Genomic DNA, 14,841 nt, shown 5'->3' with positions numbered 1-14,841 from the left:
TTCACAGAGACAGACTGACCTTTGTAGAGACAGACTGACCAACCTTTACTGAGACAGACTGACCAACCTTTACTGAAACAGACTGACCAACCTTTACTGAGACAGACTGACCAACCTTTACTGAGACAGACTGACCAACCTTTACTGAAACAGACTGACCAACCTTTACTGAGACAGACTGACCAACCTTTACTGAGACAGACTGACAAACCTTTACTGAGACAGACTGACCAACCTTTACTGAGACAGACTGACCAACCTTTACTGAGAGAGACTGACAAACCTTTACTGAGACAGACTGACAAACCTTTACTGAGACAGACTGACAAACCTTTACTGAGAGAGACCTCCATGATGATGCGGTCCTTGGGGCCTGGACCCGGAGGCTTACGGCCCTCGGCCTCCTCGCTCCCTGGGGGGACGGCGTTCCCGCCGCTGGCACTGGAGATGGGGGAGCTGGAGCGGCTGAGGAGGGTGGGGGTGGGGCAGGGCGTCAGGCTGGGGCTCCGCAGGCGTGTCCGCACCGTCAAGGTCACGACCCCTCGTTTCAGTTGCTGCAGGGCGGAGGGAAACATCACCACGCCTCTCAATGTTAACACAACATAATATTGCAAGTTTGCATGATGGCATGTAAGCCACAGTGCTCAATTACAGCTCTGGGGTCAGCGGCGGTCGATGACGGTCAGGTTGTCATGTGCTAAATGTTCTGCAACATCCATTCACCTTGAAGGTCTGGATGGCTTTCTGGTGGGTAAGACCTTGAAGAGAATCCCCGTTCACTTCCAGAATCTCATCTCCTACAGAGTGCACACACGGAGTAGAAGGAGGAGAGAAGGACACTCAGACAGGGTGAAAGCTTACCAGAGCAAGTGCCAATAATGACATTATTGTTCTCAATGTAGTTTCACAATAGGGCTGCAACTTTCATAGTGAATTCATCCTCAGTTTATAAAATGTCATAAATAAATTATAAGTTCAAAGTTAAGAATCCAAAGTGGTATTACAATTTGCTTGCCTTTTCAAAGTTTATTTTCAATATATTTTATTTATAGGCCTATATATTTTTTTTTTTTAATGATTCTTCGACCAAATATTTGAGTTTCTGGAAGAAATGGGCAGCATTGATTGGTATTTGTACCTGATAAATGACGTACGATTAAGTGATTCTCCAAATGTAAAACATTTTCTCTCTATAGAAGTGGATTAATCGACTCATCGAACCATCAACTCATGGATGAATGGACTAATGGCAGAGACAGAGGCCCGTAAGAGACAGGAGGTCATCAGTACCTTCTTTGAGGCGACCGTCAGCTGCAGCAGCTCCATTGTTAAAAATTGTCTTGACAAAAATGCCCATCCGGCCGCGTGCAGAGTCCTGACCGCCGACGATACTGAAGCCCAACCCCTGGGGTGGAGAGGACCGGGAGGATGGGTCACAACGGATTGAAACAACTCCTGCACTGGTCCAACTTAGAATAAAGCTCCTTAACTCATTCACTTATTATTAACAAGAGGAGAGAGGTGGAGGACAGCCATTAATAAATACAAATGAAATACATACAAAAAGGTGAGATATCACAGCTAACCATTAAATGTAAAAACAAAAAAAATACTTCAATAATGATATACTTCAGAAGGAATGGTACTATATGAATATAAAAAATTACTATAAAAATATGTAAGTATTTATGCAGAAATAGCATTGCTGAGATCCTCTGTAATATATATTGCCTGTATTAACGCTCATTCACCAGCAGAGGGGGTGCAATTACTGTGCGTATGAAGCTTTGAGAAACGATGCATTTAGCGAACCCATTTGATGGATTAATAAATATAGCCCTCTCCCAATGTCAGCCACGCAGAGGAGGCCCTTGGTGACTTTGGGAAGAGCAGTTTCCGAACTGGGGATAATCATTCGATACTGCCAACCTCATTTTATTTATTCACTTTTTTCACTGTTGGTTAGATGCTTTTGTTCTACAGTAGCCTTAGCCTATGAAGTGGAATTTAATCTAATCATAGCTAACCAGACTGAAACCTTTTAAAGATATTCTGGTGCATTAAATTAATGGCTATTAATGAAGAGGACACTTGGAGCGTGGAGCTGCAAATAGGGGCACAGGATTTGCCTTTTCATACATAAGATATGTTGACCACGGCATGTTCAGAAGAAGTGTGGTTTGGGCCTTTGAGCCCTTTAGACAGTTGGGGGGGGACTGAACCTTCAGTTCATCTAAAATGCTTCATAATGTGTGTGCGTTTGGAGCAGGTAAAATCCTCTTCCAGGCATTGGTAAAAACCTTTGAAAGCATTCAGATTTTCCGTCTCCAGCTCAGCCATGGGGCTGTGTGGTGTCATGGAGACATGCATATGATGTGCTGCACTTGTCAATCTTTTGTTCAAAAAGCACTGCTTTAACATACTGGTTGAAAGCAGACGGATCAGACATTTCCATCTATCCCATTCTAATAGACCAACCCATAAATATTAACAAATTAATGCAACTATTTCTATTCAAGACAACTTCTAAAGTTTATGTTTTGTCATCAGCTACACCTCTGTTTAGCTGCAGTGTCTGCATTATATGTAAAACACAGTAGAACCAGCTTCCCCAAGGATACGCTTTTCCTAGGGAAAATTGTAATATGCATGTCATCCCAGGAACAGAGTGTCTGAGTAAATGTAAATGTATTATTTTATATTTATAGATACAACTAGTGGAACTGCAGAACTACATGGTTTAGACTTAGAGCATGGAAGAGTTGGCAGTAACTACATGAAAGTCATTGCCGTAGTTCAACTCATCTTTGTAAAATGAATGCTACCACCAATGTCATAAAAGGGAAGATTTAAGCAAACTAAACAGATTTGGGTGCGTGGTTGTGATTATTTGGTGAGGAGAGGCATTCAGACACAAAAGACCCTCCTACCAAACGAAATGCAAGAAGGAAAACCGACCAAAGATGGATAGAGGCACACAGGGGTAGGACCACTTCAAATGTTGCTGCTCACCTTTCCCTGTCCTTTCATCAGGACAATGTTGGAGATAATAGACGGCTGGGCCAGTCGCCATGGTGACTCCACTTGAACCGTGCTCAATGATCGAGCCGATTTCTTGACTATTTGATATTCCTGTCAACAAAAATAAGGTTAAGAAGGCATTAGGTAAACAAACATCAAAAAAAATAAAAATGTAGAAGAAATGTATTTAGAATTGAGCCGGTTCGGTTCTTTTCATACAAAGCACTGCTGTGCTTACCATGTTAGCCAATGCATTCTCTCAATATGTTGTGAAGACCATGTCCATATTGAAATGATAAACGTAAGGCATGAACGATAAAACAACTCTATCCAGAGGGGTCGAGATGCTCCCAGGGACTACGGATGACTGAAGACGGACACGTAACCGAAAATAAATGTAAACAGTCTAAATGTTGTGGTGTATACAACCACATATGATAGCCTGGCAAGTTTTGGTTTGATCGTTTTTTTTAAGTTGGCGATGTTGGCTAAGTTGGCTATATCTACCTCCTGTGATACCACAAACACAAGCAGGTGCACTTGTGTTTGCATATTGCGTTCCACTGGTGTAGTGTGGACTGTGGACGAAGCGTGCTGAGAGTAGACACCAGGCAAAAGACCTGGCTCTATCACATCCAAGCCCCCATGCACGCTGTGCATTTCACGTGTACATATTTCACTCTACAGGATATGCGGAGCAGAATAATAGGCCTGGGACCGACTGGTACCGACGGAAACCAACTGGGCGGACTGGGCGGACTGGGACTGACCTGCCGCGTGCCTGTGGTGTCCAGCTGCTGGGGCAGGGAGTGCTTCCGCCTGCCGTGGGCGGACTTCTCCAAGGAGCCGGCGCCGGCCTCGGCATTCTCCACCACAAGCTCATCGTCCTCACCCACCGACTCCAGCCGGGTCCCGCCTCCTTTCATTCACAAAGTGAGCGAAGAAATGACATAACAAACCGAGCAGGGAAAACAGTTCATTCATACTTTTTCATCGAAACTTTTCATCCAAACATTCCTGAGAACCAGCGTTTCTGTGACTCCTGAATGACTCCGTGGTGTTTTGTACCCTGATTGTTTTCAACGTACAAAGAGAACCTGTGGAGTGCGTGTTACAGCACGTTGATGCTGATGGCCTAACATAGACAGTAAAGCCTTACTAAATAGCTGACATATCGGAGGGCTTTTGGGAACATACCTTGGCATCACCGGCTACAATAACAATTAAAGTATATTAACCTTTCATATAAAGCCTTTTTTTAATGAAACAAACCCCAAAATATAAGCAATGATTGATATGTCTTGTATGGCAACACTCCATCCCCACAAGGGAAATACAAAGAATGCTACACGCAAGACGTAACATGACACACTGAAGTATCATTAGAGAATAAACCCACGTGTGTGTGTTTGTGCGTGTGTGTATGCGTGTGTGTGTGTGTGTGTGTGTGTGTGTGTGTGTGTGTGTGTGTGTGTGTGTGTGTGTGTGTTTGTGTGGTTGTGTGTGTGTGTGTGTGTTGTGTGTGGTTGTGCATGCCTGTGTACGTGTGTGTGTGTGTGTGTGTGTGTGTGTGTGTGTGTGTGTGTGTTTGTGCGTGCATGCATGTGTGTGTGTGTGTGTGTGTGTGTGGTTGTGTGTGTGTGTGTGTGTGTGTTTCCTCACCTTGGGACCAGCCACAGAACTTCATGGGTGAGGAGCTGCGTCCGCATACTTTGGGGGACTCCCCGCGGGCCCCCTCAGGCTTATCCAGCTCCGTCTGGAGGAACCACCACACAACAACACTGCATGAACGATCACGCAATACATGAACCATTCAACCGTAGGATTAAAGTCAGACAATGCAACACGACAGATGATAACATTTTGACTTGACATACCCAAAGCTTTCTTAATTGAGGAAAAAACATATATATTTTTGAAATATTTCTTTAAAATATAAATAAATTGAAAACAATAATATTTTGCTTTTCAGTCAAGTTTGCTTCCTGAATGTTGGAATCAGCGTTTATATATTTTTTTCTAAGATTTATTTGTATGCATCATAGAGTGAGATAGACAGGAAGGTATGGGAGAGAGAGGGGTGGACATGCAGCAAAGGACCACAGGCAGGAATCAAACCCAAGATGTGGCCTCCCTCCACCATCACACTCTGCAGTACTGGTCCAGGACCTGACAAGATTACTGCAATGCTTTACTAGCTGGGGCTACCAGGGTGCCACTCCCTCTCAGTCCCCTGGCCCTCTGTTAAAACGTGCTAGAACGTTCAGACCCTCCATGTTGGTGAGAATAACTGCGTGGCCTTCTCCAAAGAAATGGCCCATTACTACAAAGGGATCAGGGTACAAAAGAAACACTGATATAAACCCTCCCTGGTGCTTGAGGTTAACACATGTAACAGAGCTGTCAAAGGACAGCCTATTATGACCTGATGGGCAGATACGAGGAGCGGACCAGAAGCAACAATAGTGTCACGGAAATCTGGGTTTAGAAACAAACTGAATGTAGTGTGGAATTGCCCTGAACACCATTACCCATGTGAAGTTCATTCGGGGCACTTGGGGACAAAGCCTTCAGGAGCATTTTGAGTTCAAAGGAACCAAGAACAGGATGAGGACACAGGAGGGAAATAAGGAGCCACAGTAAAAAGTATGTGTGTGTGTGTCGTGTGATTTGCTACTCATTTCATGCTATAGAATAGCATGTATTTCAGTCTACTTCAAAGTGCATCTTAGACACTGAGGACAAAAGTTTTCAGAGCATTGGCTTTCAGTGAGTAACAGAACTGAGAGAAATGTTACTCGTCTATAAACGACGCAATGATTCAGGAACAGAATACGCCTGTGGCTTGGCTAATCTTTCTCAAAAGACGCCTGTTCCTTTCCCCTTGTGATGGCGTTGGACTGAGCTACTAATGAGGTCGTCCAGGCGTTGCTGGGGAGACAGATAGGGGGAGGGCGGTGAGGGAAGTGGGAGTTGGGCGGGCTTCTTACTATTATTAAGAGGCTTGAAGAGCCCCTTCAGGGTAAGGATGCTTTGATCACACACTTTGTTTGCCTTAACCATCCAAACAGGGAATAACATTCCCTTTTCTCTGCTGTCTTGTCTCACTTTCCGCACTGTGAGGGAAGGGAGGAAAGGGAAGCAGCCAAAGGTTTTTTAAACTGATGTCTTGCCAATGAGCTTATAAGCTTGTAATTTCCTTACCGCTTGTGAACGTCTAATTTGTTTTAAACCACTTTAAGGTACATTGTAAAAAATCTGTGGCATATCACTTGGTCACTGAAACCAAACAAGGCTCCATCTAGTTTTTTTTAACGGCTCCCATGTGGAGACAGACAGAGCCACACGCTATGCTGTCCAACACATTGTCAATGACATCATATACTGTATAACACAGCACGTCATCCAGGTCTTATAAAATGTCAAATTAAATGTAATAGTTCAGTTTGGAATATCAAAGTACAATATGCTTAGATAATGCGCTTTAGAAGTACAGCTTCTGTACTCCTAGTACCAGCTCCCGCTCTCCACTGTGGAACCTTTCTAGAAAACACTATCCTGGGTCCTTTAACCTAATCGAACCTCATCAGCCACAAACCTCATCGTGGCTGATAAGATACATTTTATCTGAAGGACATGAACAAGACACACTATAATCCCCCCTCCAGGAAAGCTGTCTTGTCTAGTGGTCTTAATCAAGGTGATTAAGGTACTTAATCAAGTGCAGCTGCTTAGCGCCCAGTGAGACACCTTTGGTTGTTCTGGGAAGCCACAGGCGTTGGCTACATTCAAACTCTCTTATGGACCTAGAAGTTTGCAAAAATCTACAAAGGTTGCTACAATTCTGTGCTAGAAACTACAAAATGACTTAGCTTTTCTTTTTCAAATGAAATCCATAACAGCATAAAAAACTCTTGATCTCTTAATAGGGACTTGACCGTATTGAGATGAGATTCTTCCTCCTCTGTTGAGGATGAGGAAGAGAGAGGCCTATCCCCTTTACACACATTTCAGCACCCTTCACTTCTGAAGTCTTATGTTACTGAAACAATTCTCTATGATTGTATCAGGGAGATATATTGGAATGTGCAGAATACATTCAAGCTATGAATATTAACCATTTCACTTCCGACGGGTTTTGAGCACTGTGTGCATATCAACATTGTTAGACTTTAAAATCACATGGTGGGTCCGCATCCCTTGGGTTTATCTCTTGGTCATCCCTACCCCTCCTTTCCTCTTCTGCAGTGTGTGTGTGTGTGTGTGTGTGTGTGTGTGTGTGTGTGTGTGTGTGTGTGTGTGTGTGTGCGTGTATGAGTTTGTGTGTGTGTGCGGAGAAGCGTATGCGTGTTTCTTGTGTTCTAGAACAGGAAGCAAGAAAGATAAAAACATTCCCATCCCACATTTGCCCTCAGGAAAACAGACAGGAAAACAATCATGACTGATCCTGATCTGATCCATGACTGGTGATGAACAGAATCGCACGTGCTGGCTTCACATATGACGTATCTTAAGGCAATCATGTACATACGCCCTATAGAAACCAGCAGATAATAACAGTGGCACTCCAGCTAACATGTTTTTGATCTGTTTGACAACTGGTATCTTTGTCAGTTGTTCAGTGTTTTGGTCCCCCATCGCTGGTTTGTTGTGAGTCAGTTTCAGGCAATGTGTCCGCTGTATGAAGCAGTACACCTAAAGCGCGCTGCACAGTCGCGCATGAGAGAACGCGCGAGCTGCGCATCAGGCAAAATTGCGGTCACGTGACGGTCACGTGCCCCGCACATGGGCTGTCGATGATATCAGATCCGATGTGACACTATACATGGACAGTCACACGGCTGATTTGCAATGTTTGCAATGTCCGATTTTTCTCTACTCTATTTCTTTTCAACGATTACAAAAAAGTTGTCTAAGCACAGGTGGTATGTGTCTGGTGATCATACTGGCTATAGAATCTATAACTACTGGCCCATCAATTATTGTAATGTAATGTGGCCTCCGTAATAGCAGATTTAATATTGACTACGCCACTCTCGATTACAAGGGTGAGAGAGTCAGGTGATCATACTGGCTATAGAATCTATAATTACTGTCCCATCAACTATTATTTAAGCACAGGTGAGAATGCTCTGTTCAGGAGAAGACTGCACGTACTGGTGTGTCTCAGATCCACAACTATATATGCTTGCAGCGTGATAGTGGGCGTGAACTCACGTACGGAAAATTGCGTACGGGCGGGCAATACGCGACTGTGCAAAGCGCTTAAGAACCAGCTCTAGAGCCAGGGCTCACTGCTCCACACCCGCCTCCGAGCTGGGTGGGTCATATGGCTACAGGGGACGTGCACCTCCATCCACCAGACCTCCCTATGACGCAATCATGAGTCAAACGCAAATAATTGAAGTACTTCCCAGCGATGCACAGTATGCACAGAAGAAATCCAATCACTAAATAATTCACCTATCGCCGGTACTCACATTCAGCGGATAACAACGAGACGGGCACGCCGACGACGTGACGAGGAAAAGGAGACGCAACCCCAGTGTGGGGGTGCGTCCTGAGGTGGAGGCGCAGGTAGAACCGGGTCTGTACTCACCGGGTCGTGGGCAGGCGGGGAGAGGCCCACGGCCCCCTCCTCGCTCAGGGAGGTGGAGGAGCGGGAGGCCGCGAGGGCCACGCCGCTGCCCGCCAGCGGGGCCAGGGGAGGGGCCGAGGCGCTGCAGGTGCTCAGCAGGTCTGGGAGGCTGGTGGACGGGTAGCGCTGGAAGTCCACCTCCGACTCCTCCTGCAGCGGAAAAGCATGAAGGATGAAGAAGAACCACTGGGTGACCCAGTACTGTAAGAGAAGGCAGTTGTACGTGTGTGCGTGTATGCGTGTGTGTGTGTGTGTGTGTGTGTGTGTGTGGAAGGGGGGGGGGATTGTCTGTCAGTGAGGATTAGACGATGGGTGAGAAGGTAAAACGTGCCGAGTCTTGTCGGCGTGGGAGAGCCTGTTTAGGGGACGCAACCAACTGCTGTGTAGACTTTGGTGGGAAATGTTCTTCCTCATTGTGAATCTGCTCCTTCCAGCACCTCCCCACACGCCATCTACGTGTGAACCGGCACAACGCACGCCGGGTATTTTTATCCACGTTGTGAAAGCGGGAGCCCCTCCCCCCCCCTCCCCCACCCCTCCCCCTCACAAGCTTGTTAAGAGGCAGCCTCTTAAATGTTTCAGATAGTACACTGGGTCGAGAGCAGGGAAAGAAGCACAAGGATCTGCTCTCCTGTGGACAAAGCTCTTAGGCGGCAGTAATGTAGGGAAATGTTTAAGTGTTTTACACATTATACAATCTTTTCTCATACTATCCAAAGATATATATCACCTTGAGTAAATTCTATTGGCTACAGGCGTTTACAGTTTTACTACTCTTTCCTCTCCAATTACAGATATTGTTAACACGATGAATAAATAAACATATTTTTCTAAATATTTCATTATAACAACTTTTCAGATTCTGCCTGGCTGCGCTGAAACATGTGCTCGGAATTTGTTTTGCGCTTCTACTGCCAACGAGAACAAAACATGGTGCAACAGCCATGAAGCTGTATTTAACTTCTGGGTACCAAACCCATCTAGATGTGTGGAGCTTAAAGGATACCGCCCTTGGTTTAGATCACTCCTTTTAATAACACACCATCCAAGACATCACGTTACCCAGTATATCAGCTTGAGAACACTTGGAAAGCAAAAAGGGAAAAGATGTGATATACAAACATAACTAAAGCTGCTCAGCATTTACTTTGGAGCTCCCAAACACACTTTTGTTTATGTATTTTGTAAATGATAGTGTATGCCCGCTCAGGTAAGCATCTATTACACTAAACGCTGACACAGGAGACAGAAAGGAACAGCAGTCAACTCGAACAGACATTCCCACAGAGCATTGCACACATAAATAGCTGAACGATGGCTTTAGCACATTTAACAGATTACGCTCAAATGAAAGCTGTTAAATCTTTCTTACCGTCCCAAGTCAAGTCAAGTCAAATGTATTTTTAAAGTCCTTAATCACAGTCACAGTCTCAGACGCTTACAGGTGTAGAATAAGTGAAGCAAGGTCCGAGGAAGGTGCAGCCAGGCAGGGAAGGAGAAAGGGGAAGGGTGAGGGGTTAGGGGTTAGGGGTGAGGGGTGAGGGGTTAGGGGTTAGGGGTTAGGGGTAAGGGGTGAGGGGTTAGGGGTGAGGGGTGAGGGGTTAGGGGTAGGGTGAGGGGTTAGGGATAGGGTGAGGGGTTAGGGGTAGGGTGAGGGGTTAGGGGTGAGGGGTTAGGTGTTAGGAGTTAGGGATAGGGTGAGGGGTTAGGTGTTAGGGGTTAGGGGTTAGGTGTTAGGTGTTATGGACAGGGATAGGGTGAGGGGTTAGGTGTTAGGTGTTAGGGGTTAGGTGTTAGGGGTTAGGGGTTAGGGGTTAGGTGTTAGGGGTTAGGTGTTAGGTGTTAGGTGTTAGGGGTTAGGGGTCAGGGGTTAGGGGTTAGGTGTTAGGGGTTAGGGGTTAGGGGTTAGGGGTTCAGTGTTAGGTGTTATGGACAGGGATAGGGTCAGCGGTTAGGGTCACAGGGTCATAGTGTTGCGGTGCTGTGTGTCTGCCCACCCTGCTGGCGACCACGAGCTGCACGAGGCCGGCTGCGGAGCGGAGGACGGCCACAGCCTCCTGGTGGGAGAGGCCCACCAGGGATTTGCCGTTTATCATCAGCAGCTCATCGCCGACACGCAAGCGGCCGTCCCTGGGAACACACACAACAACTAGCATACAATGTGCTGGGATTCTGCGTCTGCACGTTCTATGACAAGGACTGTGAGTTATACTGATATTAAATACCTCATTATAATACAATTGACCTGCAAAGCGAGGAATCTCCATGTACGGATGTCCTTTGCATATCTCTAGAGCTGTTCCTCTGATCTACTGCACACCTGTGTGTACCGGCGTGTGTATTGCTGGGGACCCGAGGAAGTGCACCGTCCACTTATTTGGACTTGTGTGAGTAAACTTTGAACAAAACAAACAGCCGGCGGCGCTCTGTGTGGCAGCGGGGGCGGGCCTTCAGGGGGCGGGGCTACAACTGGCAGACTCATCAGCTACGTGAGCAGCGGGCCCGCACACGCCACGGTTCAGTGTGCAGTTCACTTGGTCACTGTACTTGGAGGTTGGATATACTTCAGTTTTATCATTAGTGGAGTGTCTTCAGTGCTGCGTTCCGATATCCATACTTCCATGAGTACACTTAAACGTAGTACACTATCCGCTCTCACTGAGTGCGCTGGATTTTCAGATGTCAGTGTTGTTCCAAATCGAATACTCCCAGGTGCTAGGGCTGTACGGTATGGACTAAAATGTATATCATGGTATGATTTGAGGCATAGACGGTAACGGTAGTATATCACGGTATGTACATTTTTTTTCATCTTCAAGGGGGTCTCTCTATCTCATAAAAAAAGTTGCCGCACCGCGCAAAAGCGTGCCATGCGCAAAAGCGCCGGTATTCGTAACCTCTTCTTTAAGTTCTACCTTAACATTTCGCGTGTTTCCCGAAACGTTCTTTGCTACGAATCTCTTTTGTATGTTGTTCGTTGGTATGGTTGGTCTGAAGTGCTCGTAGAACCTTCTTAGCTCTACCGTAGTGATGTTTCAGCTCCTGCAGTCTACAGTAACCTTTAGAAATCCCCGTTGTGCATGTTCATTCCAAGTTCGCATCCGTGGCCAATTGAGGCCAAATGAAACGGCATGTTTGAATTAAGGATATTGTCTCGGCTGTTCTTTATTTTGGGCCATGGGTACAGCAGGCAAGGTCAGCTCAATTCGCTTCCAATCATTTCAAAAACTCTTGATTTTACAATTCAAAAATGAACAAAACTGTCTTCTAAATTAAGGAAATGATACTGGGAAAGGAATAAACCATTATAAGCAACTTAATAAGCGATCAAAATACTTTTTGCTACCACCGCCTCTTTCCCTTGACATTTTGTTTTCACCTTAAATATGCGACAGATGTAATTAAGGCAACCTGGTCTCACAGGAATCCGTGAAATGAGTCGGTCTACGTCCCGTTTACAAAAAATAATGCCCATAAAAGGTTTGAATATTAAGGGATGCCTAATATTCGTTCGAATATTATTTTTAAAAAAAATATTCAAATAACAAAGTTCGGAGTCAAAGCCCTAGTCCATACACAGCTAAACAGTGACGGCGTTTTTTATCTCGTTCCACCGCTGGCTTTTTTTGTCAAACTTTGGAAAATGCCTGTGGAAGTGATGTCTGAGATGCAGAGACAGCTTCACGCTACCAGCGTCTGTCTCGTACAGTGTGGGATGAGAGCTTGTGAAGGGACGCAGGCGCGCTTGCTGCGTGGCTGCGTGCTTGCGCAATAGCATACTGCCTGAGAAGGCAGTATCGCTGTCAAATCTGTCCCTGGGAAAAGTAACGTTGCGCCGAATTGAAAAAGGAACTACGTTTCGTTAGTATTTTCCCATAAATACCATATTTTCAGTAGTTACGTGTAACTTGACTTTTTACATGAACAAGTAGTTACCTAACGCGTTACACACAACACTGTCTACCGGTCACACCGGTGTCACGGTATCGTCAAAATCCATACCGTAGCGCAAATTCACACCAGTGTACTTTCTATACCGTTTATACCGCACACCCCTACCAGGTGCACTGATCGGAAATTACGATTGCGCCACCGTGGCTCCGCCCCCGCAATAAACATCCTGCTTTGAACGGTGAACTCTTTACGCATAGTAGCTATAAAAAGCTATAAAAGCTATAAAAACTACAAAATGACTCATGACACATTAATGCAGGCTATGCGAAAAATGCGCAGACGTTGGCTCAGCCTAGCTCCGCCCTCTTCCGCTACGTAGCTAAGATGGCTGCGGTTGTGTACGAAAAGTGTGCATCGATCGACAGATTGCGGTTTGACCATTTTGAGTTCACCATCCGGGTCCTTTCATTACACTTATTTTCTCCCCGATCTTAACTGGAACGCCCTACGTACTCAAACTAAGTATAGTGAGTACGGATAGTATGGATATTGGAACACAGCACAGGTCCTTGAGTTCCTCAACAAGTGTTCATTCTATCAACCTCACACTTGCCAGGGGTTTGCTTGGAACCCAAGGAAGTGAAGCGTTGAGTGGGAAGTTGTTCGGATTAGCGGTTCTCAAGAAAGCTGCAAGCATCAGAGGCCAAGCATTCGGCACTGCACTAGTAATTATAATAATTATTACATAATACAATTATATAAAACAATAATTATGATAGACACAATATCCCTGTTTTCATACAAAGCACGACACAAACATGGGAACACTCAGACTCAATGTTTAACAAACGTGTGTGGCTGTTGATGAAGCAATTTGCAGAGTTGCATTGGACTCATTTCAAATAAATGCACTGAATTTGCATGCAAGAAAACACATGCAACCGGCTCCTCTGTTTCAACAGAGGCTGAGTAAGGACTGAGCCTTCAGGGTGGGGCCCTGGGCCGCGTGTGTACCTCTGTATGGTGCCCCCGTCCTCCACGTGGGCGATGATGATACCGTGAGGAGAGCGTCTGGAGCCACGGCCCCCCGTGATCTGGACGCCCAGCCCCTCATGGCTCTTCACCAGGTGCATCTTCCAGATGTGGCCCCCCTCTCTGGCCTGCAGGAGGGGGTGAACAACAGATAAAGTCCACTGAGACGTTAGAGACTTCCAGGCACTGATGAAAACTAAAACCAGAGCCAGGGTGTCTATGAGAGTGAAAACATGAATTAACAATAATTTAATCAGAGGCCAGAGAGAAAGATTGGCTTGGATTGCACTTTTCTACGTACAGTTTCATAGTATAAAAGCTATACCAAAGGTTGTACAGGTAGGTGTTGGCAGGGTGTAGATGTAGTATCCCTAATTTACACAATACACCTCATGTTTGTTGTAACAGTGTGTTTGTTTAAAGCAAACAAAAGCATCCTTCTTAAGCCAGAGATGAATGGCGATAACTGCTGCTCTAAGCATTGTAATAGGTGACAGGGTTTTTAGCTTTAAGGTTGGTATTTGTTTTCCTCATATCACTCCTTAATCCCTTCCATAATTAATGCTTTATGAACACGCACATGCATATTATTTCCTGTGTATGTGTGTACAGATTTACATCAGAATAATAGAAAATATATTTCCAATCCATTTACAATATATCCACAATGAATGAATGAGCTCTCTCAGGCCACAATAGCTCTTAAATGGACAGAAGGAGTGACCAACTGCTTTATGATGCTAATTGTTCCACATCAAAAGTATTCAATTACAGGAAAGACCCAGCAGGGCTCAAGGCGGGAGGAGAGGACTCGCTCCCTCCTGGGTCAGCCAAGAAAGGTTCATTCAAAGGGTTTCGCTACACTGAAGTCATTGTGGAAACACAGTGGATGTGTGGGAGGCTCAAGGCATCTAGTGAACCAGAAGCAGTGATGTCAGATTGGTCAGAGTTAACCATTTTCAAAAACGATTTAAGAAACCACAGTCATAGTAATAATATAGTCTATTTAGCACATTGTTTGTGGCACCACATACCACACACACATGGAAATCGATCAAATACCGTTTACAACTATTATTGCTTCCTGTCCAGAAAGACTTTACGGTTAGATGTTGGCCGTGTTATTATATCCCATAGACTTTTATGTAAAATTGTGCCACATGTCAAACATTTTGCGGCCTGTTTAACAATATCTAGTCATAAAAAGAGAGATAGCATTGGATTTATCTCCAATATTCCATTCATGTGTATGTGTG

At 45.2% G+C, this 14,841-nt stretch overlaps 1 protein-coding gene across 1 annotated transcript in view; it reads right to left on the bottom strand.

Annotated features, from left to right (window-relative positions):
• Positions 1 to 14,841, bottom strand: part of pdzd2 (PDZ domain containing 2) — a gene marked incomplete at both ends in the record, with an annotated part of 39,377 nt that overhangs the window by 10,830 nt on the left and 13,706 nt on the right. Inside the window, 9 exons of the mRNA XM_084467963.1 lie at positions 332 to 554; positions 724 to 797; positions 1,291 to 1,405; positions 3,013 to 3,132; positions 3,792 to 3,940; positions 4,684 to 4,777; positions 8,621 to 8,809; positions 10,657 to 10,789; positions 13,568 to 13,713. Of these exons, the coding sequence (XP_084324089.1) occupies positions 332 to 554; positions 724 to 797; positions 1,291 to 1,405; positions 3,013 to 3,132; positions 3,792 to 3,940; positions 4,684 to 4,777; positions 8,621 to 8,809; positions 10,657 to 10,789; positions 13,568 to 13,713 (1,243 nt within the window). The remainder of the gene's footprint in view (positions 1 to 331; positions 555 to 723; positions 798 to 1,290; positions 1,406 to 3,012; positions 3,133 to 3,791; positions 3,941 to 4,683; positions 4,778 to 8,620; positions 8,810 to 10,656; positions 10,790 to 13,567; positions 13,714 to 14,841) is intronic.

This window comes from Micromesistius poutassou (genome assembly GCF_964030765.1).
Source record: "Micromesistius poutassou genome assembly, chromosome: 5".
Taxonomy (NCBI): domain Eukaryota; kingdom Metazoa; phylum Chordata; class Actinopteri; order Gadiformes; family Gadidae; genus Micromesistius; species Micromesistius poutassou.
This window is presented reverse-complemented; position numbering and strand designations above follow the sequence as displayed.